The sequence below is a fragment of the Myotis myotis genome, unplaced genomic scaffold, assembly GCF_014108235.1.
Source record: "Myotis myotis isolate mMyoMyo1 unplaced genomic scaffold, mMyoMyo1.p scaffold_m19_p_2, whole genome shotgun sequence".
Classification (NCBI taxonomy): Eukaryota; Metazoa; Chordata; class Mammalia; order Chiroptera; family Vespertilionidae; genus Myotis; species Myotis myotis.
In genome coordinates, this window is record NW_023416324.1 from 71,117,658 (window position 1) to 71,143,554 (window position 25,897).

At 39.4% G+C, this 25,897-nt stretch overlaps 1 protein-coding gene across 1 annotated transcript; it reads left to right on the top strand.

Moving 5' to 3' along the window:
- The first annotated feature begins 981 nt into the window (after nt 1–981).
- Nucleotides 982–23,604, top strand: DR1 (down-regulator of transcription 1). Its single transcript, XM_036349566.1, has 3 exons — nt 982–1,387; nt 13,640–13,803; nt 21,499–23,604. Exons 1-3 carry the CDS (start codon nt 1,168–1,170, stop codon nt 21,643–21,645), a joined length of 531 nt encoding a protein of 176 aa, XP_036205459.1. The 5' UTR covers nt 982–1,167; the 3' UTR covers nt 21,646–23,604.
- The last annotated feature ends 2,293 nt before the right edge of the window (nt 23,605–25,897 follow it).

The following is a 25,897-nucleotide window of genomic DNA, read 5'->3' on the forward strand; positions in this document are numbered from 1 at the left end:
AGAAGCTTTCGCCGGGGACCGTGCGGACAGGCAGACACACGGGCTTTCCCCACCGCTCACTCCAGAGTCCAGGCCTCGTTCCTCTTCAGTCCCAACTCAGGCTCTTTGAGGAACAGCAAAGGGAGCTCCTTTAACGAAAGCCAGCGCCCCTTTGTCCCGGAACGCGGCTCGGAGAAGGTTTGAGGCGTCAGCTGGCGGACCCCTCCCGCCCGCTAAGCGGTGTCCCGCGCGGCAGCCGCCAACGGGCGCGTGCTCGGGGCGCCGGGACCGCAAGGCGCGCGCCCGCCCAGCCCCGGGCCCCGGGAAGGCGCGGGACCAGGGCGCGTGCCCGGACCGCGGCGGGAGGAAGTGGGGGCCGCGCGGATGGGCGGAAGGCGCGGGTGGGGGAAGGGCGCCGTCACTCCCGGAACTCGGTCGGGAAGGGGGGGTGGGCCTGGAGGAGAGGCTTCCGGTAGCGCAAAGGGTGTCGGGAGAGGCTTCCCGCAAACCTTCTCTGGCCTCTTGAGGGACCACCGTTGCCGCGGTTTCGGCTTCCACGATCTGCGTTCGGGCTAAACGGCCACAGCGGCCCCCAGTGCGGTTTCCCTTGTGCCTGACTCTGTCCCTTGTCGCTCCCAGCCGCCCGCCCGGGTTCTGGCAGCGGCCGCGGCCGACATGTTGTGAGGCGGCGGCGTGGTGTCCGAAGGATGGTTTGGCCGAGGCGGCGGCAACGGCGGCTGGCGGCGGCGGCCGCGGCGGCTCCGGCTCGTTAGTGCCCAGCCCGCGGCGTGTCCGCCGGGCACCGCAGCGAAGCCTGTGTCCCTGGACCTGCCTGTGCTCCGGCGCCGCTGGGGACCGGTTGGGCGACAGCGCCCTCCTCTCCGGGGCTACACGGAGGTGGTTCCTGGTGCTCAAACCCCTCACCACCTCACTTTCCCTTCCCCCGGGCAGCGCTGCCCCCACATCCTCTGCCCCGCGACGCCCCTCCCGACCTCGCCCAGAGCCTCACACAGGGTGTTCCTCGCCCTCCGGCGCCAGCCCTGCCCCCTTCGTTTTCTGCGCCCTCTTCGCACAGCGCCCCCGGACCGCTCCGAGGGCGGCCTTTTGAAAAACCTTTGTGGAGGAGCGAGTGGACCAGAGCCGGGGAGCTGTCTGAGGGCGAGGCGGCGCGCGAGCTCGGAAGAGACGATGGCTTCCTCCTCCGGCAACGATGACGATCTGACTATCCCCAGAGCTGCGATCAATAAGATGATCAAAGAGACTCTCCCCAATGTCCGGGTGGCCAACGATGCCCGGGAGCTGGTGGTGAACTGCTGCACTGAATTCATTCACCTGATCTCTTCGGAAGCCAATGAGATTTGCAACAAGTCGGAGAAGAAGACCATCTCTCCGGAGCATGTCATTCAAGGTGAGTGTGTTCCGGGTGGGATTTTTGTTTGTTTGTTTAAATGACAGTCGCGTGACCCGTTCACGTCAAAGCCCTCATTCCCCTTCCCTGCCCGGTCCCGGAGACATGAAAAGGCCACGCGGGCATGGGGGTAGCCGAGCCTCGGACGGTCCCGAGCCTAGGTGGTGCTCTCGTGGTGCTTTTCACCCAGCGGGTGCAGGTGAGGATGGCAGGCATTTGGGCCAGCTAGCATGCATTCCCAACGGCGAGGTGTTAGCCTCGGTTTACATACAGCCGGGGAAGCCGCGGCAAGGAGGAGAAGTTCGCCTGCCTAGAGTGGAGCCTAGACAATGACAACTGAGAAATCGCCGGCCTAAAGCGAAGCGGAGATCAGCAGATCGGGACAACGGAGAAAGGGACCCAGAAAATGAAAATTCAGGCAGGAACCTCAAGTATGAGTGGGGGCAGCACCCTTTCCCACCGATCTCTTTACTAGTCTCGAGGAAAAGTTGAATTTTCTAACCACATGAGTAAAAGAATTCTTCACACGAATGTGTTCAACGCTGTGAAGTTTATTGGTGGTGAATGGAAGAGTGTATTTCCTGCTTTAAAACTTTTTTTGATGGTCCTACCATTAGTCAAGAAGTTACCAAAGAAATCCAGTTCTATTCTGAAATAAAAGAGTGAATATTCTCCCCTCTCCCTTTTCTTTCTTTCTCTCTTACTTTTCTTTAGTTTCCCTTCTTTATAGTTTCCTTTGTTCTATGAAGATAAATTTTTAAAGCTTGTATTAATAGATTTTAAGAGATGTTTTTCATGGAACATTTCCCTATTCTTTCCTGCTGCCATTACTATTTAAATGTATACACTTAAACTTTTATTGAACAGCACTTCTGAAAGTTTCAACAGTTTCTTTTCTCTTAAACTGGAAAGTAATAGGGATTTGAGAGACCATATTCTGATTATTTGTTTCAGGGATGGAGAGACATATTTACTGGTCATAGTGTGTTGGGAAGTACTTACATATACTCTTATGCAAAAGTTGGGTTCAATTTGAGGTGGTAGCTTGTCCCTTATAATAATCCAGTTAAAATCCTATCAATTTCTTGATTGCTTTTGAAGTCAGAAAAAAAGTAATAAGTTTAATGGTTCATTTTAATCATTTTGGTAGGCAAGTGGCTCACCCCTTACCGCCTCTGCCATTTCACTTAGATATATCTTACATTCCTAAGTAAATAGTGCTGACAGAAAGTGTAAAAAATGTATCTACTGTGACTTATCTAACTTTCCAGTTAGTCTGTAAAAACGCACTTAAAGCACCATTTGGTAGGCAAGTGGCTCACCCCTAACTGCCTCTGCCATTTTATTGTTATAATTTCACTTTTTAAAGGGTGACTTTCCTGTTATTCTGAAGTAGAGAACACATCTGCTCATATTTCCCATATCCAATATTTTACTGTCAATATTGACAAAAGGATTAAATGATTCATTTTTGGTCCTTAATGATGTGTGGGAGGTAGATTTAAAATATACTCTGCCATTTTCACTTTAGTACATAAGGAGAAAATAGATTCCCTAGGAAAAAGCATATTCCATTTTTAAGCTACAATTTTTTTCTATTTGTTTGGTGTGCTGGATACCCTTGGCAAGTAAAGGGAAAGTCAAATTGTCTATTTTTCCTCTTGTGTTTTTATTTTTATATTGTATGTGCAGTTGTTGTCAGAAGTCCTTCACAAGATTATCCAACACATAAAAAAGAAAAAGGATCTTTTATCAACATTGCCTTTCTAATGAAAATTGCAAAAAAATTTTAAAGGATCTCCCTAAACATTTGTTTACACCACAGAAGTGGGGATCATTCCAAAAATCTAATAACACATTACAATCTCTTCTTGGGTAGATTTATTCTTTTCTAGGATATATTTAGATTTCTGATTGACATGATGGAATAAAAGTACAGCTGTAGCAAGCAGTATGTTAAATGCCCCAACTTTGGAATATGATAAATTCAGATTACCATATAAGTCAGAAAGTTCCAATGAAAACATTTTCCTTTGCATACTGAATATGATGTATTAATTTTTTAAAAATCATGTATGGACCTGTTATAGTCTTATAAATTTACCTATTTTTTCTTGTAACATTGACATTGTTTAGTGGATAAGGACCTACCTACCATTTTTGCCCAAAATTCTTCCCAGTTAGATGTGTAGATTTTACACATTTATAATCTCACTAGTGGCCTGGTCCACAAAATTCATGCACAGAGGTGGGGGTGGGGTGGGGGGAGAGGTGTCCCTCAGCCTGGCCTGCACCCTTTCCAATCTGGGACCCCTCAGGGGATGTCTGACTGCCGGTTTAGGCCCCATCCCTGTTTAAACCGGTAGTCGGACATCCCTCTCGAAATCTGGGACCACTGGCTCCTAACCACTCACCTGCCTGCCTGCCTGCCTGATCGCTCCTAACCACTCTGCCTGCTGGCCTACTTGCCCCCAACTGCCACCCCCCGCCGGCCTGATCTCCCCCAACTGCCCCCCCCTGCTAGCTTGCTCGCCCCCAGATGCCCCCCCCCCCCCCCCGGCTGGCCTGCTTGCCCCCAACTGGCCCTCCCTGCCAGCCTGCTCATCCCTAACTGCCTCTGCCTTGGCCCCACCACCATGGCTTTGTCCGGAAGGTCTCCTGGTCTAATTAGCATATTACCCTTTTATTAGTATAGATATTAGTCTCAGATTTCTTAATCATTTTAAATACATATTTTTTGTCTTAAGTGGTTACTTTTTTTTAAAAGAAACATTTAATATGTATATATTTTAGGTGTTTTAAGTGCGTTTTTACAGACTAACTGGAAAGTTAGGTTAAGTCACAGTAGATACATTTTTCACACTTTCTGTCAGCACTGTTTATTTAGGAATGTAAGATATATCTAAGTGAAATAATAATGTACATTTTAAAGTAGTGTAATTGTTTAAGTTTGGAATTTTAATAATAAGTTTAATGAACTAGACTGCTCAGGACATCTCACTTGTTCACTTGCCACTTTGCTTGGGTCAGTTCTGTAATATTCAAGTAAAAATTGAAGTAATTTTATTGCCAGTAAATATGTGAAATACTATAACTTAAAAAATACTATAACTATAAAGTTATATTAAAATATTTCTGTAAATGTCTTGCTTATTTTGAGTTTAAGAAAGTAGACTTTATATTGAAGATCACAGATATACAAATAGAGGGAGTTCTGAAGTGCTCCTCATATTCCATTGCTGGTTTCAATGAACACATTCTTCAATGAGTTCTAACATGTTCTGTTACATTATGGAAAGAATTGACATTGAGAGTCAAGAGCTGCAAGTTCTACACTGGAAAGTTTTTTACCTTAGGCAAATTTGTTAAATGTTTCCCCATTTATGTATAAATAATACTTAATAGTTTCAGGTATAACTTGTAGTTATTGAGAATTAGTCAAGGTTGAGAACCTTATATGAAATATGCTACAATAAGTAATAATTTTAAAAATTCATGTAGTGTTTCTGATCTCTCTCTCTCTTTCTCTCTCTATGTATATAAAAGGCTAATATTCAAAGTGTCCCCTCAGGAGTTCAATCACTCGCTATGATGTGCGCTGATGACCAGGGGGCGGCGCATAATGAAGGCCCCAGCCGGCAGCCGGAAGGCCTCGATTGGCCCTGATCGCCGGCTAGGTCTAGGGACCCTACCCCGTGCATGAAATCCATGCACTGGGCCTCTAGTTAAAATATAAAGCTGAAAGTCTGTTAATGTTTAACCTTACATCATACCTTTTGTAAAGCCAGAGTATAAGAATATTTTAAGTGATACTATTTTCTTTCTGCATTTTTAATCTCTTACTACATTTTTTTCACATTTATGAGAATAGTAACTGAAAGTAGTAAAAGATTGAAAAAGTCTTTGAGGATTTGCTTCTTCAGCAATTGAGTTTCTGTAAGCTATCTATGTTATGTGCCTTTTTAAAAATTCTAGTCCCTCTCATACTGATACTTTTCTGTGGATTTTTATTGTTGTTGTTGTTGTTTGTTTTTAATCCTCACCTGAGGATATTTTTTCCATTGATTTTTCAGAGTGGAAGGGAGGGAGGAGCAGGGGAAAGAGAGAGAAACATTGATGTGAGAGAGACACGTTGATTGGTTGCCTCCTGCACACGCCCCAGCAGGGTTGGGGATCCAACCAGAACTTGGAGTGGAGGTACAGCCCCTTGACTGGGAATGGAACCCACAACCCTTCCAACCACAGGCCAATGCTCTAACCACTGAGCTACCAGCCAGGGTTCATTCATACTGGTACTTTTGTAAAAGACAATAAAAATGGATCACTAGAAAAATAAGAAAAAAGGTATAAATAAAAATTTATTTTTTGTTGTTAAATTCAATAGACAAAATTACTCTGTCGAATTGCTATAAAGGTTCTTTTTTTCCCTTTTGTTGAGATATAATTGACTACAACATTGTATAGTTTAAGTTGTACAATGTAATGATTTGATATATGTATACATTGTGAAATGATTACCACAATTAGGTTAGTTAACACATCTATCACCACATAAAGTTACAGTATTGCTATGAAGTTTCTTAAATGCTTACTAGTACTTTGATTTTCCATACTTAACTCATCACAGACCATTACAAGCAATTCTGTCATAAGTGTATGGACTACACTTTGAGTAGCTTTGCTCTAAAGCAGGGGTCCTCAAACTTTTTAAACAGGGGGCCAGTTCACTGTCCCTCAGACCGTTGGGGGGCCGGACTATAGTTTAAAAAAAAACTATGAACAAATCCCTACGCACACTGCACATATCTTATTTTGAAGTAAGAAAACAAATGTTTTCGGCGGGCCGCATGTGGCCTGCAGGCCGCAGTTTGAGGACCCCTGCTCTAAAGTCTAAACCACAGTCTATTTTGGAAAGTAGATGTGAAGTCGTTTTGAAATCAGAGGATCTGAGTAATTGCAGAGAAGTTGTAATAATAATGAACATGAGAACGATATTGTATTGCCTAAATGATCATCCATGCAGATATTTTTTTCCAAAGAGACAACATGTAATTTGCATTGCACAGTTTATCCCATAATCAGTACTTTTTCAAGTTAGGATTTTATTATTTTTCTTAAATTTTTTTTTTTAATTAAATCTTTATTGTTCAGATTATTACATTTGTTCCTCTTTTTCCCCCCCCATAACTCCCCTCCTCCCAGTTCCCGCCCCACCATCCACCCTCACTCCCCACCCACTGTCCTCATCCATAGGTGCATGATTTTTGTCCAGTCTCTTCCCGCATCTCCCACACCCCTTTTCCCCCCAAGAATGGTCAGTCCATTCCCTTTCTATGTCCCTGATTCTATTATAATCACCAGTTCATTCTGTTCATCAGATTATTTATTCACTTGATTCTTAGATTCACTTGTTGATATATGCATATTTGTTGTTCATAATTTGTATCTTTACCTTTTTCTTCCTCTTCCTCTTCTTAAAGGATACCTTTCAGCATTTCATATAATCCTGGTTTGGTGGTGATGAACTCCTTTAGCTTTTCCTTATCTGTGATGCTCTTTATCTGACCTTCAATTCTGAATGATAGCTTTGCTGGATAAAGTAATCTTGGTTGTAGGTTCTTGGTATTCATCACTTTGAATATTTCTTGCCACTCCCTTCTGGCCTGCAAAGTTTCTGTTGAGAAATCAGCTGACAGTTGTATGGGTATTCCCTTGTAGGTAACTGAGTTTCTTTCTCTTGCTGTTTTTAAGATTCTCTCTTTATCTTTTGCTCTTGGCATTTTAATGATGATGTGTCTTGGTGTGGTCCTCTTTGGATTCCTTTTGTTTGGGGTTCTCTGCGCTTCTTGGACCTGTAAGTCCATTTCTTTCACCAGGTGGGGGAAGTTTTCTGTCATTATTTCTTCAAATAGGTTTTCAATATCTTGCTCTCTCTCATCTTCTGGCACCCCTATAATTCTGATGTTGGTACGCTTGAAGCTGTCCCAGAGGCTCCTTACACTATCCTCCCATTTTTGGATTCTTTTTTCATTTTGCTTTACCGGTTGGGTGTTTTTTGCTTCCTCGCATTTCAAATCATTGACTTGATTCTTGCGCTCCTCTGGTCTGCTGTCGGGAGTCTGTATAATATTCGTTATTTCAGTCCGTGTATGCTTAATTTCTAGTTGGTTCCCCAATATAACATCGAGGGTCTCATTAGTTTTCTTGTAGATCTCATTAAGTTTATTGGCGGCTTCTAAACAGTTCTTGAGAGACCTTAAAAGTGTGGTTCTGAACTCTATATCTTCCATTGACAATTTTGTCCTATTTCTTTGTCTCCGCATTTTGTTATGCTTCCTTGGTGCACCCCCTAGTGGTCTTTGTGCGCAGTCTTATAGTTAAACCTTGATTGTTGTAGTTAATACCAGGGAGGGTTTGACCTCCAGGCCAAGTGGCTATGAGAATCAGCTGTGTCAGCAGTGAGAGAACTTCTGTCCTCTAGGGAGGTGCTAATCTAGCCTTTGCCTGAGGCTATCCGGCAAATGCCTCTGTGCAGGGCTTGGGCAGGGCAGGTCGCACAGGATCAACAGGGTGGGCCGGAGAGAGCAGTTATGGCGGCTCTCAGTCCTGTCCCCAGGGGCTCTGCCTCTCTGAGTCCCAGCACCCGCTGCAAACCTCGGAGAGAAAGCTGCACTCGCTCTGACCGAAGCCAGACAGTCCCGCTTCTCCCGTTTGAGTCTGAGTCCCTAAAGACTCGCCCGGATCTGGAGCTCAGAGTCTGCGACTCCCTCCCGATTGAAAACGCCAACCGCGCCCTCCGCCGCCAGCCCGCTCGCGCACTCCGCACCTCAGAATTTGACTTCAGCACTGCGCCTCCTCTGAGTGTCCGTATGCGTTTCTCTTTCCTCCTAGTTGTAGGACTTCCACTCAGCCAGCGTTCCTGAGGTTCTGGGTGATGTCCGTTCCGTCTTTTAGTTTCACTTTTGAAGTAGTTGTTCAAGGCAGCAAACTCCGGTGTTAACCTATGCCGCCATCTTGGTTCTCCTATTTTTCTTAAAATTGATATATGTTTTGTTTTTCTTCTGTGACCCAGCAATTACTTTTGAATACTACTATGTACTTGGCACTGTGCTAGATACTGCTAGGGATATAAAGGTGAATGATATTTAATTCCTGCTCTGCCATCATTCTCATTGTCCCAGATTTCCAGGAGTTATGATACAATCGAGGACATGGTTCTTAAGGGTCTTCAGATCCGAAACCGGTTTGGCTCAGTGGATAGAGTGTCGGCCTGCGGACTGAAAGGTCCCAGGTTCAATTCCGGTTAAGGACATGTACCTTGGTTGCAGGCACATCCCCAGTAGGAGATGTGCAGAAGGCAGCTGATCGATGTTTCTCTCTCATCGATGTTTCTAACTCTCTATCTCTCTCCCTTCCTCTCTGTAAAAAAATCAATAAAATATATTAAAAAAAAAAAAAGGGGGTCTTCAGAAACCTTGCCTTGCTTATGAGCCAAAATGTCACTTTGGCTACATCCTTTTAATGTATTTTAAGTGAATTACATTACACAGACACTCCTCCCCCCAACATACATACAAAATAAAATACAGAAATTGGAGAATGTTATATTTTTTAATGAAAAACATGATTATGTTGTGAAGTATAAAGTAATTCAAACAAATTTTTGTTAAAATTAAACTTCAATATTATTGGTGGTGGAAGTTTTTACTTTTTATTCTAAGTGGGTATCTCTTTAATATATGTCCTTCAAATTGAAAAGTTTGCTAAGTGATTTTCCCCCCTCTAATATACCATGTATTTTTCTGGGTATAGTTTTAAGATAAATGACAGAGGGTAGTAACCAGACCTCTGAGGAACAAATGATGTGTGTGTTTTACCCACAATTTTTTTAAAGATGATTATTTTTTGGATATTACTCTGAAATCCTTAGAGCCAGGATCATTAACATTCCATAAAGTCCCTTAGTACATATTAGAAAATGATATACCTTCCTTAAAAACCTTAATCACCATCTGCCAGAAAAGGCACAGATTTTAACATAAAATTATAACACTATTTTATAAACATACACATCTATGATGTTTATACCTAATGGCCTTCCTTAGATACGGTACTGTTGTGCATTGAACAGCCTGCTTATAACCATAAATAGTAACCCTTCTTAAGAGATATTTCCCTTATCCTTTAAGATTCTACTTTGTGTAAAATGGGAATGATTACTATTACATGATAAGAAATGATGTAAAGTATCTCCCTGTTTAGAAGATACTATATCCAGTTATTAATATGTTAGCCTAAATGTATTTAAATTTTTGATTAAAGTAAATTCAGTTTTTGAATTTAAATTATGGCTGTTCCTGTTAAAGTGTTTTATTGTGAGTACAATATTTGTATATAGCAGCTCATTGAATAATAAATATTAACCTAGGACTTACTTGCAAATTTTTTTTAAAGCAGTGTTCTCAACCTTAGATTTTTTTTTTTTTTTTTTAATATTTTATTGATTTTTTTACTGAGAGGAAGGGAGAGAGATAGATAGTCAGAAACATCGATGAGAAGAAACATCGATCAGCTGCCTCCTGCACATTTCCCACTGGGGATGTGCCCGCAACCCAGGTACATGCCCTTGACCGGAATCGAACCCGGGACCTTTTGGTCCGCAGGCCGACGCTCTATCCACCGAGCCAAACCGGTCCTGGCAACCTTAGATGTTTTTAAAGGTGAGTTGTTTTTGTTAATTTTTAACCCAAACCCTCCGTGGTTAAAGGTAGTTTGGAATGAATTTTTTAAATGTCTAGTCTGGTAATTTATGATGTTTCAAAGAGGTATTTCTCTATTGTGTTGATTTGTTAATTTTGTAAATTTAATATTTTATAAATATATTTGTTCAACTTGAAAATAGGTGTGATAATGCATAACTATATTATTTATTTAGGTTCTATATCCTTATTAAGGGACTCTTTTAAATGTAAGAGAAAAAAATAAAGAATAATAATACACAGTCCAAGTCAGTTAAACTACTCTTAGGTACTAGACAGTGTGTTAAATCTCTTAGATTAATTACTTGGTTGATTCCTACAACCCTAGAACTAATGCAGATATAATAGTGAATATTTTATTTTGCTTTTCGATGGGCCAACCTCTGTTCTAAGCTCTTTATATCTATTTATTCTTCACAGCAATCTAATCTGATGAGATGTAGATACTGTTATTCTTATTTTAAGGGCAAAGGTGAAGGAAGTTATGTAGGGTCACACAGCTAATAGAGATAGAGCAGGGGGTCAGGCCCTGGCAGACTTAGGGTCTGCGTGCTTAACCACTATACTGCTTCTGGTTGTAGGAAGATATGGAATAAATACCATTCTCATTTTAGAGATGGAAAACTGAAGCTTTGAGATGTTAAGTAATGTATCCAAGATGATACAATACAAATACAGTGACAACTAAGTTTTAAATTCTATGTCTATCTGATTTCAAAAGGAGAAGAATACGTCTGTCTAGACAGCGGTTCTCAACCTGTGGGTCGCGACCCCTTTGGGGGTCCAACAACCCTTTCACGGGGGTCGCCTAAGACCATCCTGCATATCAGATATTTACATTACAATTCATAACAGTAGTAACATTACAGTTATGAAGTAGCAACGAAAATAATTTTATGGTTGGGGGTCACAACATGAGGAACTGTATTTAAAGGTCCAGAAGGTTGAGAACCACTGGCTAGGAGGCTCAGGCAAGCTTAATTTGAAGATGGAGCTTGATCTGGGCTTTGACTGCATTACCATCAACATAAATGTGGGAAACTGGTGCCTGCTGGGAAACACTGTGCACTCAAATTTAGTAGAAGTATGCAGGGGTTTAGTAATGGCTAAGTAAAGCTGGAAAGGTTGGTGGAGCTAGATCCTGGAGGACTTTGATATAGGGCTAAGGTGGTAAGATGTTCCTTAGAATGTGGCAGGATATCATAAACCATTCACTTGGTTTCTTTTGATTTTGTCTCCAGCCAATATTATTGAAAATACACTGCTGTCCTTGTGCCTTTAAAAAAGAAAAAAAGCCTCTGGCCAGTGTGTCTTGGTTGGGTGTGGTCCTGTGCTCTGAAAGGTTGTTGGTTCAATTCCTGGTAGGGGCCATGCAGGAGGCAGCTGATCAAGGTTCTGTTCTTATGTTGATGTTTCTCTCTTCTCCCTCCCCCTTCCTCCCTCTCTAAAAATCAATAAAAAATATTTTTTTAAAAGGAAAAAGATAATTTATTAGTTCAAGTGAAAAAATGCAGGCTGCCTAATCTTCACTTAGTTTTCCACTATACCCCAAGCTTCCTGAGGCCAAGAATTATACAGCAGTTAATTTGATACACAGAACTCAGAAGTTTTTGGGTGTTACTGAAGTTTTGGGGTGGCAAGGTAGGGTCAGAAAGTTGCCTTACTTAAAATTCAAGTAATAGTACTCAACTTTATGGCATCAGATTATTTTTATTTTTTTAAATTATTTTTAAAATATATTTTCTTTTTTTCCCTTTTTTAATAATTTTTGTGAATCTCTTTTTTTAAAATATATTTTATTGATTTCTTACAGAGAGGAAGGGAGAGGGATAGAGAGAAACATCGATGAGAAAGAAACATCAAACAGCTGCCTCCTGTACACCCGCTACTGGGGATGTGCCCGAAACCAAGGTACATGCCCTTGACTGGAATTGAACCTGGGACTCTTCAGTCCGCAGGCCGATGCTCTATCCACTGAGCCAAACCGATCAGGGCTAAAATATATTTTCATTGATTTCAGAGAGGAAGGGAGAGGTAAGAGAGATAGAAACATCAATGATGAGAGAGAATCATTGATTGGCTGCCACCTGCACGCTTCTTACTGGGGATCAAGCCCATAACCCGGGCATATGCCCTTGACCAGAATCAAACCCAGGACCCTTCAGTCCACAGGCCAACACTCTATCCACTGAGCCAAACAAGCTAGGGCCATCAGATCATTTTTAAAGAAGAATTATGAAATTAGTTTAATTGAAGTAGTTAAAGTTGAAATCATTTAAAATACCTTAAAAAAAAACCCACAGTTAACATGGGAATGTGGATTTGTAACGGCATATTTGGTATTCTCCCTGAAGAGCAAATCCCTGAAGGTAGAGTTTAGAGCGTATTTACTGAGGGAGTCTGGTTCATCATAATTGTTAAAAGACTATAAGAACTGATGAACTAAATTAAGTTCATTTACTGTGTTTTTCACTACTTCTATTTCATCATTGGCTCAGAAAACAAAATACGTCTTTAGGTCTTTGATCAACATGTAGCACTATACAATATAATTCTAAACACTATGAGCCAAAAGAAAATTTTATGCCTTGTCTTTCTGGGTTACAGAAAGCATTTAGAGAGTGCATTTTCTTATAAAATTTTCTTTCAAAATGTGAATAAAAAGAACACCACCCTTCCCGTGAAAGAGAAGGCAAAGGGACTGCCTGGCTAAAAGAACCAGACAGCCTTGATTGCCTGCCTCGTTAGGCTTTAAAAATAAGAATTTTGTTAAATGCTTCTTTTATCCTTATACTTGTCCTTTATCCCAGTTTTTCTGCCACACCACATGAAATGTTTAAAGAGTGCTTCCTGTTAAGTTTTATTTTCAAGGGAAATTCATTGGCTCAATATAAATGCTGAATTTCTTAAATTATTTCCAACAGTATTTCTTAAACTTTGCAGTTTGAGTGTCTTTTTTTAAAATAGTCCCTGTTGGTATATTGAACAAAAGAACTTATCTACTCTTTCATTCTCTCCTACTGAAATTTAGAGCATGTGTTATCAAAGCCTACTCTTTCTAAGCCAAATGGCACAAAATATATTATTAACAAATATATTTCAAATATTTGCTTTTCTGGTCTTCTTTGAGAAAGTGACTAACTTAATGATGTTTGATTTACTATGAGTGGCATAGGAAAAATGTTTTGTTACTAAAACCACATGTTCTTACATTGGGCTTTTTTTTTTCTTACAGGAAATGCTTTGGTTTTTAGTCAGCAAGAAAGGGAAAAGGGAAGGCCTGTTCTTAAGTTTTAACTAATTTGCAATCTAATATTAAGACAGTTGACAAAATACTTTGTCATAGTCATCTAGATAATTGCTGTGCAACTGAAAGATAGTAAAATTATTAGAAAACAACCACCTCCTCCTCAAAAACCAAACAAAACCTTTAAGTTTCATATGTAGAAGAAAAGCTGTGTTCTATCATTCTTTCATATTTTCATTTCCCTAGCCCTAGAAAGTTTGGGCTTTGGCTCTTATATCAGTGAAGTAAAAGAAGTTTTACAAGAATGCAAGACTGTAGCATTAAAAAGAAGAAAGGCCAGTTCTCGTTTGGAAAACCTTGGCATTCCTGAAGAAGAGTTATTGAGACAACAACAGGAATTGTTTGCAAAAGTAAGTAATTCATTTTAAATTATTGTCATCTGAATCCTTTGCTGTTTGCTAATAGAAATCAGCCCGGTTTCTGAAATAATTTCCTAAATCATATTACCTCGCAGAATTTTCTTTCTGTGGCTATTTATTTAATCATGGAGTCTGATGTTTAGTAAAGATGGCCAGATTGACTCTATTTGGCCAGTTATTTACTTCATGTAAAAGTAAATATTTGCAGCAACCTGTTTTCTAAAGAGAACAACTCTAAATAACTACTGAGATTTTACTTTGATTTTTTTCCCCAGACAGAATGACTATTCAAAGCATGAAAAGTAGACCTAAACATTCTTAAGATTTAAAATAATGGGCTGATGAGAAAATACTCTTTTCAAAATTTATGATGAATGGCATATAAAGAAAATGTGATTAACATCTACTTTGCATTTAAATTAGATCTTTAATATACACTTAAAACATTCTAATCTTAAAAAAATTTTTGAAGTATGCCAGAGGAGCAGAAAAAGGAAGAAAACTTTTCTTGTTTGGTACAGGTCTAATACCCAGACTGTGAAGGATTAGCCCCCAAATACTAATGAAGATTAGGCTGTTTTTTTCCCCCTACTAAGATCTGGCCTCTCATTTGAAATTGTAAGGCAGTTTTGGGTTGAATAGATTTCCTACCAGTTACTGTAGTTACCATTGGAATTTGGAAGTATCATTTTAGGTAATCTATTCCAGATTAGTACCATAGCTGATCTCTTTGCAATCATAACATCCAATTTGGTTTATGCCAAAAGCATTTGAGTTTTAAGTGTTATCAGGTACTAGACTCCAGTCAACATTTTAACCAGTGGTTCCCAGCCTTTTTTTGGCCATGCCCCATCTAAGCATCTCTAAAATCCTGATGCCTCCCCTCCTTGACATATAATTCTTATTATTCAAAAAGTGAACTCCTTCATGGAGGAAGCCTAAAAGGCCAATAACTTGGTCTAAACAAGTTTCCAAAGAATATGGCATCCATGAAAAAGAAAAGTAAAAGAACGAAAGGACAGTTGAAGTACTGAGGAAGAAATCACTAAGAAATTGTTAAAAAATAATAATATGAAGTGATATGAAAAATAGCAAATAAAGTTTTAAAACAGAGAGAACTGAAATGTATAAATATGTCACAATATATATTTATATACTATATATGAGGCCCCTAGAACCATAAGAAATTCACTGTTAATAACTCATTCTCCAACTGTCCCCCCCTTAAAAATCAAATTGCCTCCCTGTGGGGTGTGTGCCCCATGTTGGGAACCACTGATTTAAACTAATCTATATATAAATAAAAGCCTTAGAGACCAAATGACCAAACAACCGGTCGCTATGACGTGCACTGACCTCCTGGGGGCAGACACTCAATGCAGGAGCTGCCTCCTGGTGATCAATGTGCTCCCACAGCTAACCTCTTGCTGCCCGCCAACCTCCCGCGGCCCCTCCCCCCGGCTGACTGGCCCTGATAGGCAGATTGGGACTGGGCGAGACGGCCCCGATCGGCCCCGATGATCACTGGCCAGGCCAAGGAACCCCACCCATGCATGAATTCGTGCACTGGGCCTCTAGTAAGAGAATAAAAGCTTACTACACATTTATTGAGCTCTAACCATGTGTTAATCATATTGGCAAGTAATTTAACTGTATTACTTTATTTAATCCTCAGAACAACCTATAGTGCTTATAGATTTTGCCATGGTTTCTTACATACTGTTATATTGGTAAAATCTGTAAGTACTAAAGAGGACAAACCTTTGAGGCAGGTGTGTACAAACAGTATTGTAATCCATATGAATGTAAGGTAACAAAGAAGGAGTAATGATTAAAAAAACCATTAGCCAGAGCCAGGTGGCTCAGTTGAATGGATCATCATCCCGTACACTAAAAGGTGGCAGGATCAGTTCCCAGTCAGGGCACATACCTAGATTTCGGGTTTGATCCCCAGATGGGGCGAGTTTGGGAGGCAACCAATGTTTCTCTTTCACATTGATGTTTCTCTTCTTTTCTCTCTCTTTCTCTACCCTTTCCTCTCACTCTAGAACAAGCATGTCAAACTCAAAGGTTGACACGGGTCAAATAAGCAAGGCTTAAGTTTATGTGGGCCGAAAAAAACCAAAATCTTCAATTTTCATAGAAACGTAGGTTTATTTTGATAGGGACATGCTGAATACAAAGGGCTGAAATAAATGAGTAATTGTTAACATAAAATAATAGAACATTTTAATAAAAATTAATATTTTTTTCTTGAACATTATCTTACCAGACACTGAATAACTGCCTAAATTAATAAGTGCAACGCAAATAAACCTATTTTTCTTGTTTTCCGAAAGCGAAATATTTTCTGCTGCACACACCACATAAGCCAGTACAAGACTAATATGGCATTCGGCTGCTAAAATATTCGTTGCTAGTGTTAGTGGAGAGAAATGGTGCACCTGCGCGTATGGCGCATAAGGGAAATGAATGCAACACAATTATAATAATCAGTCCTTAGTGAACATTGTAGTTCGTTATTAATAATTATGTATACCAGGATATTGTAAAAATTAAGTTATGAAATTTTTATTAAAAAGTTTCTTACATACCATTACATTATCTGGGCTGCAAATATATTCATTGTCTCTTGGGCCACGAGTTTGACATACTTGCTCTACAATCAATAATATATCCTCCGGTGAGAATTTTTAAAACATACACATGTCAGTGGGTATCATTTATTGATTCTGTACTATTGCAAATCACCTAGAGGGTGCCAAGTTAACCCTTCGAGTGCCAACCAATATCCTAGGAACTATGCTAAAATTGCCAAGGCATTTTTACTGATTTTACAGCAGTTTAGGAAAAAAATTATGAATCGCAAGTAAATGAAGTTACATATTCAAAAACTTAAGGAAACCTTTACTACATTTGTTTTCATCTTTGACATACATTGTTTGCTGATTGTATTATAAAATACTAGTAGAAAAAAAAAATGAACAAAACATATAATAGTGATGCTGCAGGAGGAGCGCGATAACAGTTGGGAGCCAGCAGTCCTGGATTGTGAGAGAGATGTCCGACTGCTGGCAGATTGGAGAGGGTGCAGGCTGGGCTGAGGGACATCCCCGTGTGCGTCCCTCCCCCCCCCCCCCCCCGGGCCTGAATTTTGTGCATTGGGCCTCTAGTGTATAATGTAAATGTTATTATATCCATTTATACATTAAGAAACAGACTCGGAGATGGAGAAACTTGCATGAAATTATTTATTTGTTCTTGCAGATATTTACTAACCACCTTACTATTTACCAGGCATAGAGCTAGGTGCTTGGCTTACACCAGTATACAAAAGAAGTATAGTTTCTATCATTATGGAGCTTAGTTTACTAGGAAGGATTGAGTTAAATAAAACCAGTAAGTTCATACAATTAGGAAGTATTAGAATCTCAATGAAAACTCATATCTTCTGACTTCAAAACCTGTGCTCTTTCTATAATACCATGCTAATGGTTTAGCCATCCTTTTGTTTACTTAAATTTATTTTGAAATTTTTAAGTGGAATATGCTTTATCCTTTCAAGGCAAAAATATGAATGAAAGAAATAATTGACTGCCTGCCAAATCTGTCTTCACCTCCCTCTCCTTGTCATCTGTTTTTATTTCCTCTTTCTTATCACCTTTTTCCTTGCCCTGATATATGGGTGAAGATTCTTTGCTCTAATGAGGAAAATTAGCGGAGAGGTAAAATTATAGCAGCTGCCTAGTACCTTTTCCTCAGAGCACAAAGTACTTAAGTTCTAAATCTGAAAGGAACTTAATACAGCATCTTTTTCATCACTTACATTTTACTTCATCTTTTAGACTTTATTTGAAATACACAAAGTCTTATTTTAAGCTGTCTTTCACTGCTAGTAGCAAATATTTGGAAAGGGGGAAACATTAAAAATCAAGATTAGTATGTGAGAGTGAAAATCTCAAAACATAATGACAATTTGCAAAAGAAATGAATTTGGAAGTATATGCCTACTTACCTCTTTCACACTCCTATTTTAGGAGGAAAGTAGTTGGGATGAATTGGGTAAGAGGCAAGAAGGTAAAAGGAAATTAGAATACCATTGGAAATTTTAATTTGTGGAAATGAATACAAATAAAATTTATCAATCAACAGTAATTTTAAAGGCATAGGACTGCTTTTATGTTTAGAGAGAAAGTATGGGATCTGGCTGATATGAGGGCATGATACCTCATATCAGTTAAATTTTTAGTATAACCAGTACATGTCTTTACAGATACTGAATGAACTTTGAGACTGCACCTTTGCAATAAAACCTGTGTAGAGACTTGATATTGAGTTTTTTCAATGCTATGAAATTATACATATTTGTAGTTGATTAGGCCACACAGCATTCTTGGAAGTTGATAAATTCACACATTTGTTTTGCCGTACAATTTTCTTACGAACTTTTAAAATGTTTTTCGTGAAGCACTCTTAGTCTATTTTGAACTCTGAGTATTCCTGCCATAAAAGTAAATATGCCTGTTTGTTAGAATACCTATTTTCCATATTCACAAAAATGGGAAAAGTAGTTATTAGTATACCTGGTTTGTAATTTCCTACACTAACAACTGTATGTGAGGCTGACCACTCTCATGAGGAAGACATAGAGATCCCAGGTACCGAGATGTCATATTCAGTTTTGGTGGTATGGGAGTTTGCCAATTACAAAGCAGTTGTCTCAGGCAGAAACCTCCCTTTCTGTGCTCCATGACAGGGCCTAGTGCTTCCGCTTTTCTAGCTGACTGCTTTTAGACTCTGATTGCCAGCAGGGGGCTCTAGAGGGAGATTGCTAGGCTGGAGGAGGAAGGCAGCACTTGGGCTTCATTCTTTTACTTCCTGTTAATTTTGGGTTTCTTTGTACAACCTAGCAATGCTGCTTCATTCTGGCTACATCAGTTTTTCCCTGTAGCACAAATTGAATCTAGTTTGCTATGTTTCTAATTCTTAAAGAACCAGCCTGAATATTCATCTCCTTCAAGGATGTGAGTCTCAAACTTTGGGACCCTCCTCCAATCAATGCCCCTTCTTCAGAGATCTGAACTTCACTTCCATGGGTTGCTCCTCTAAGCTCCCACGTTTTAAAAATTCCAGCCTTTTCCCTTTTCCCCCCCATTTTAAGGTTGGTGATTGCTCTCTGTAGTTGCCAACTACATGATACCTTTGTGGGTTTTTTCTTGCCTTTTCATTTACCTAGTTACCAACTTTATACTTGGTTAATAATCCTTTATGTTAGATTCTTTCTGTTTTCCTAACTAGTGTTACTTTTATCTCCTGATTATATCTGAATGATACTGGCAGAATAAAAAAAAAAAACTTAGTGGAAAAATAGTATTTCAGTTTGACTTGAAGGAAGAGTGGAGTTTTAGTTGGTGAAAATCAAGAAATTTCAAATAGAATGAATGTCAGCATGAGTAAAGATAGCGAAAATGTGAGGGATGGTGTATGTTTGGGAAACATTTTATGTTCTAGGCTTCTTTTGTTTGTTTGTTTGTTTTGCTTTTTTTGTTTTTGAGTACAAGGTGCATGTTACAAAAAAAGATTAGAGGGATAGATTGGGTCATGCAGTAATTTGGAGGACCTTGAATTACAGGCTGAGAAAGTTGGACTTAAATGGTAACAATTAAATGATTTTTAAAAGTATAATAATGACCTGATTAGAATTGTCCTCTAGAAATGTTTAGATAAGTTCATGACAGATTAAGAAAAGTTAGAAGTGTAGAGGTTATGTTGGCCATCATCATTGTTTTCCCACAAAACATTCACTCAGAAAATATACACATTACCGCCCTAGCCAGTTTGACTCAGTGGATAGAATGTTGGCCTACAGACCAAAGGGTCCTGCATTCGATTCCGGTCAAGGGTACATACCATGGTTGCAGGCTTCTTCTCCCCAGCCCGGGCCCTGGTTGATGTGCATGCAGGAGGCAATCAATTGATGTGTTTCCCTCACATTGATATTTCTCTCTTCCACTACCTCTAAAAGATAAATGGAAAAATATTCTCTGGTGAGGATTAACCAAAAAAAAAAGAAAGAAAATATACACATTACCAATATGTATTGGTAATCAATGAATATGAAAAAAGTCTTTATTCTCAAGTGTAGTGAAGAAAATAGATATATGCTTAGGTAATTAGTGAACTAAGTATGGAAATGCATAGAGAATTATTGCATATGAAATAGAGGACAAAATATGAACTAGAAAAAAAAAATATGAACTAGAAGGGTCAAGGAAGACCAACTGATTTGTGTTTTAAGTGATGACTAGGAATTAGCCATGTGTAAGAAGGCTATGAGCCAGCCTTAAGGAACAACTTCGAGAAAAGTCATAGAGAGAGAAATAGCATTTTGTTTGGTAGCATTTAATGGGAAATTATATGATCTTTTCAATAACATTTATTTTTTCCCCCCTTCTTCATGTGGTTTTTCTGCTAATAAAATTAAATTGGGAAGAAGCCTTAGCTGTTGGCAGCAGTGCATGTGTTGCATATACATCTTGGTTTCTAAAATCCTGGGGTTTTTATAGAGGATAGATATGTCAAATGAATGGATTTTAACTATCCCATTTTTGTTGTTGTTCTTAATCCTCATCTGAGGATATTTTTCTATTGATTTTTAGGGAGAGTGGGAGAGAGAGGGAAAGACAGAGAGAAACATAGATGCGAGAGAAACACATCAATTGGTTGCCTCCTGTACGAACCCCAACCAGGGCCAGGGCCAGGGAGGAGCCTGCAACCAAGGTACGTGTCCTTGACCGGAATCAAACCCGGGACCCTTTGGTCCTCAGGCTGACGCTCCATTCACTGAGCCAAACCGGCTAGGGCTAACTATCCCATTTAAATTTAGTTCTTGGTAAGTGTCTTTTTACATATGGGAAGGGTGTGTTTTGTGTATGTAGTGTGTGTGCTTGTGTATATTAATAGAGGAAGGAGAGGGACAGAATAAGAGATGTATATATACAGAGATGTATATATCACTAGCTGTGATAGAAATTCAAAAGAAATATTAAGATAGCTATTGCATTCATGTATAGTACTTTTCCCCAAGAGTTAGGGGCACTGTAGTAGAGAGCTTTTAAACTCAAAAAAAAAAAAATTGTAGATTAAAAAATGTTTGCATTAAAATGGTATGTTGAGCCCAGTGTCTCAGTGGTTGAGTGTTGACCTATGAACCAGGAGGTCACGGTTCAATTCCCAGTCAAAGAACATGCCCAGGTGGTGGGGCATGCAGGAGGCAGGCAATCAGTGACTCTCTCTCATCATTGATGTTTCTCTTTCTCTCTCTCCATTCCTCTCTGAAATCAATAAAAAAATTTTTTTTTTAAATTGTAAGTTGAGAGAACAGAAGAATCAAGTGAAACAAAAGAAAAAGAAATACAGGTAAAGGAACCAAAGAGAGGATATTGTGATTTTCCTGTCTACATTTTCAGCTTCTTCAATTGAACCAAAGCATAAATTATGTGACATAGAGGGGGGACTATCTATAAGAGAACCAATCTCAAGGAGTTCCTGTTCTCCAGATGTACAGCAGTTATATATTGGTTGGGAAATATCCAAATTTGATAATGACTAAGTTTGCAATTAACTAAAGTGTGTATGCTATGGTTTTTTTTAAAAATTACTTGTTTTTATGTTTTTGGTGTTTAGGCTAGACAGCAACAAGCAGAACTGGCCCAGCAGGAATGGCTTCAAATGCAGCAAGCTGCCCAACAAGCGCAGCTTGCTGCTGCCTCAGCCAGTGCATCTAACCAGGCAGGATCTTCTCAGGATGAAGAAGATGATGATGATATCTGAAATTCACCAGCTGAGGTTCTGTTTCCTCTATAAATGTTTTCCCTGCACAAGAAAACAGTGAAAGAAATGCTTATCTGTAATTTTGTATGCATCTTGGTGGACTTGCCACTGGTACCTAGGGATGTCTGCTATTGATTTTCATCTATTGTGTGCTATTCATGTGAAAACTGTCTCTTTGAACAATTGAAAATTTAAGGTTCAGTATAATATCAATTTTGAATTTTTAATGGTGTTTATGAGATTTTAGATAGCAGTGAGTCCTTTATTGATCAATAAACAGTGTTACAGAAAACTTCAACTTTATAAAAGTACAGTGAAATTTATACAGAAACTCTAAATCCGTATTTTCATTTCCTCTGCCCTTTTAACTAAACTAAAAATTGGGAATATTAAATTATTGTGGGAGGGGGTGCTGTGTAATACAGTAGGCATTAGACCAGATTGGTTAAAAAGAACGAGTTCATTTCTGTAGTATGTGATTTTTTTTGTCTTTTAAAATGAGTATATATACAGGCTATATATGTGTGTGTGTGTGTGTGTGTATACAACAATAGTGTTCTGTTGTATGTATAGGCCACACAAACACATATATGCTCAGATAAATATACTTATTTGAAAGAATTTCAAAACAAGCCATTCAAAAACTAGGAAAGGGGGGGAGGGGGATATGTTCCATAGTAGTGTATAAATTTGGTGGGTCATGTTTTTTATTTTGTTTTTGTTTTATGTAAAGGTAAAACCTATTGTTTTATTATGGCATAATTCATCTTGAGCTACACTATTACATTTCAAAGACTGCCCGATTTTGAGGACTGTCATGATTCTTACTATTTCACTCCATTAATTGTCAGTAGTATTACTTACTTAGTCCATCCATGTTTATTGGAACTTGTGAAACAATTGCTTAGGTTTTATTGGTTTAACTGAGGTTAATGAATATTCAAACCTTTGCTGGGGAAAAGGAAAGTTAATGAGCATGCTTGCTGTAAAAGAGGGATTTTTTGTAATTTAACTTATAGTTTACTTATTGTTTGTTTTTCGCATTACTCTTACATTTTTTTGACTAGATGGCCTACAGTGTCCAATGCTTCCTTTTGAAATGACATCATCTCCATCATAGAGTGATAGCTTTAAAAATTGATTTGTTTTGTTTTAAAAAACATGTCATAACTAGTCAGCCCTATATGAAACATAAAATGTAGTTTCAACCTGCTCATTAAAAGGGAGGAAGCTTTAATTTGGTTCTCATAAATAAAGTATGGCAGTGATTTTTATAGGAATCCAGTGTGTTGAAGAAATGGCATCTTGTTTGTATTTTGGAAACAATGGAAAAAGCCACTTAAGATTGTATGAGGTAATCTAATCTAAATTCCTTTGTCAGTTGCCAAACTATTTAAATTTCTGTATTCACCAAGCCCAAAGATAATTTGCGGCTGTCAGGATTTCAATTTTAATTGGAGAGCTAAATAAAGTTTACAAGTATTAGATTTCTTAATGATCATATTTTGCACTTTTAGGAAAAGTGAAATATTGTTAAACATTTATTAAATACACTTCCCCATGCCACAAAAAGGTTAATTTTGCAGAATGTTTTAAGTTGAAGTTGACATTGTATCTATGATGTGCTTTGGACAACATAGAAGGGATTGTGTGTTTTTTTAAAGTTTAAGTACCAAAGGTAGTCTAGTCTAAGACACAGTAAGTTAATAAGTGTTGGCTTTTCTAATTTGTACTGTAACATCCTTATACTTGCTATTTTAAGTGTACCTGTTTCTGAAGTAAACAACTTAGATATTTTTCCACACCTTTTTTTTCTGATGCAGAGTTCAGGTTAATTAATATTTTACTGCATCTGATAATGTATTATATGTTTGAAGCCTAGTGATTTTGCATTTGGACATTCTTGTGATTTCATATGCTGTATTCTTCAAGCAATAAAATTCTGATGTGTTTTATAAATTGTTTTTATATTTCATAATCTATACAGATTAATGACAGGAGATTTCTGTTACTAACATTTTTACTAGTTTCAAGAATCTTAGGCCCAAAACACATTTTGATATTAAATATGTAGTACCTGACTTTCTTCTTTGTTTACTGTTATTGAAGAAAATGTGGTTTTACTTGTATTTTTGTAATTTACAGTCCTAGGGTGTAGGTATCAAAAGTTAATTAAGCAATGTTTTACTTTTAGCTTTTTTTTTAACATTTAAAAGTCACTTTTGTCTGTTGATATTTTAAAAAATCTTTCAGAGAGAAACAAATCTTTAGCATTCTTGAGAAATAAAGTTATTGTTTAGTAAGTGTTTTCCCCACCTCCTTGAATATAATCTTGTTTTTTTAGCAGATTATCAGATTGTTAAATGTTGAAAAGGTACCAATTTTAAAACTGAACATACCATACATATAAAGATATACACAAATAAGGTTTTTCACAAATTAAGCATACTCATATTGTTAACCCTCAGACCAAGACAACAGAGCATTATGAGCATCTGAGAGCCTTCCTCTTGCTCCTATCTTAACATTGTCTTCTCTTCCTCCTCAGAAGTAACTACTATTCAGACTAATAAAACCATAGATTAATGCAATCATATGTAATATACAGTTTTTTGCTCATTATAATTTGTAGGTGTACTGGTTTCCTGATGCCACTGTAACAGATTACCACAGACTCAGTGATGTAAAACAACACAGATTTATTTTCTTGCAGTCCTGGAGATCAAAGGTCCAAAGTCAGTTTCATTAGGCCAAAGTCAATGTGTAAAACCAGATTTGGTTGCTGAATCTGGAGGTTGTAAGTGGAAAATCTGTTTTCTTGCCTTTTTTTATGTTGATTGCCTGTCTTTCTTGGCTTGTGGCCCCTTCCTCCATGTTCCAAGCCTCTGCTTTCATCACCACTTCTTCTATAGTCAAATCTTCCTATCTCCACATTTAGGGCCCACCTGGATGATAATCTGCCCATTTCACAATTCGTAATTTAAATCACATTTGCAAAATCTTGTTTTGTTTTGTTAATCCTCACCCCAGGATATTCTTTCCATTGATTTTTTTTTTTTTTTTTTTTTTTTTTTTAGAGAAAGGGGGAGAGACAGAGAGAGAAACATCTATGAGAGAGAGACATCGATTGGCGCCTGCTCTTCCTTTCCTCCCGCCACCCCCCCCCCCACACACACACACACACCTGCTGGGGCTCTTCAGTTTGCATGCTGAAACTCTGTCCACTGAGTCAAACAGTCTAGGGCTGCAAAAGTCGTTTTTTGCCATAAAAGGTAACAGTCACAGCTTCCAGGGATTAGGTCCTGGATATCTTTCGAGGCCATTATTCAACCTCCAGAGTGAGATTCATTTATATTGTAGCATGTATTTGTTGTTCATCTTAATTGTATTGTATCTGAATAGTATTCCATTAATTTATCCATTTATTATATCCAACATTTATTCATTCTACCATTGGTGAACACTTGAAGAATTTCTAGTTCTGAACTATTATAAACTAGAGGCCCGGTGCACAAAAATTTGTGACTGGCGGGGGGGTGTCCCTCAGCCCCACTTGTGCCCTCCCACAGTCTGGGACCCCTCGGGAGATAATGACTTGCTGGCTTAGGCCCACTCCCGGGTGGCAGAGGGCAGGCCCAATCCCTAGGTGCAGCCCCTGGTCGGGCTCAGAGCAGGGCTGATTGGGGAGTTGGGGCGCCGCCCCCTGTCATGCACAGAGCAGGACGGACCAGGAGGTTGTGATGCCACCCTTAGTCACGCTAAGGGTAGGGCCAATTGGGGGGTTGGGGCACCGCCCCCTGTCACACTCAAGGCAGGGTCGATGGGGAGGTTGCGGTGCAACCCACTGTCACGCACAGAGCAGGGCCAATCAGGGGGTTGGGGCGCTGCCCCCTGTCACGCACAGAGCAGAGCCCATCAGGGGGGTTGGGGCTCCGTACCCTGTCACGCACAGAGCAGGGTCGATCAGGGGGTTGGGGAGCTACCCCTGTCACGCACAGAGCAGGGCCGATCAGGGGGTTGGGGAGCTCCCCCCTGTCACCCACAGAGTAGGGCCGATCAGGGGGTTGGGGCACTCCCCCCTGTCACACTCAGGGCAGGGCCAATGGGGAGGTTGCGGCTCCACCCCGTCACACACAGAGCAGGGCCCATGGGGGGGTTGGGGCGCTGCACCCTGTCACACACAGAGCAGGGCCAATCAGAGGTTTGGGGAGCTCCCCCCTATCAGGCACAGAGCAGGGCTGATCTGGGGTTT

What these genes read in the sequence shown, in the direction of transcription:
- DR1 (XM_036349566.1), top strand. Translation starts at nt 1,168, where the DNA reads ATGGCTTCCTCCTCCGGCAACGATGACGATCTGACTATCCCCAGAGCT. An exon ending in TCCGGAGCATGTCATTCAAG is followed by an intron (nt 1,388 to 13,639) that starts GTGAGTGTGTTC and finishes TCATTTCCCTAG; the next exon opens with CCCTAGAAAGTTTGGGCTTT. An exon ending in AACAGGAATTGTTTGCAAAA is followed by an intron (nt 13,804 to 21,498) that starts GTAAGTAATTCA and finishes TTTGGTGTTTAG; the next exon opens with GCTAGACAGCAACAAGCAGA.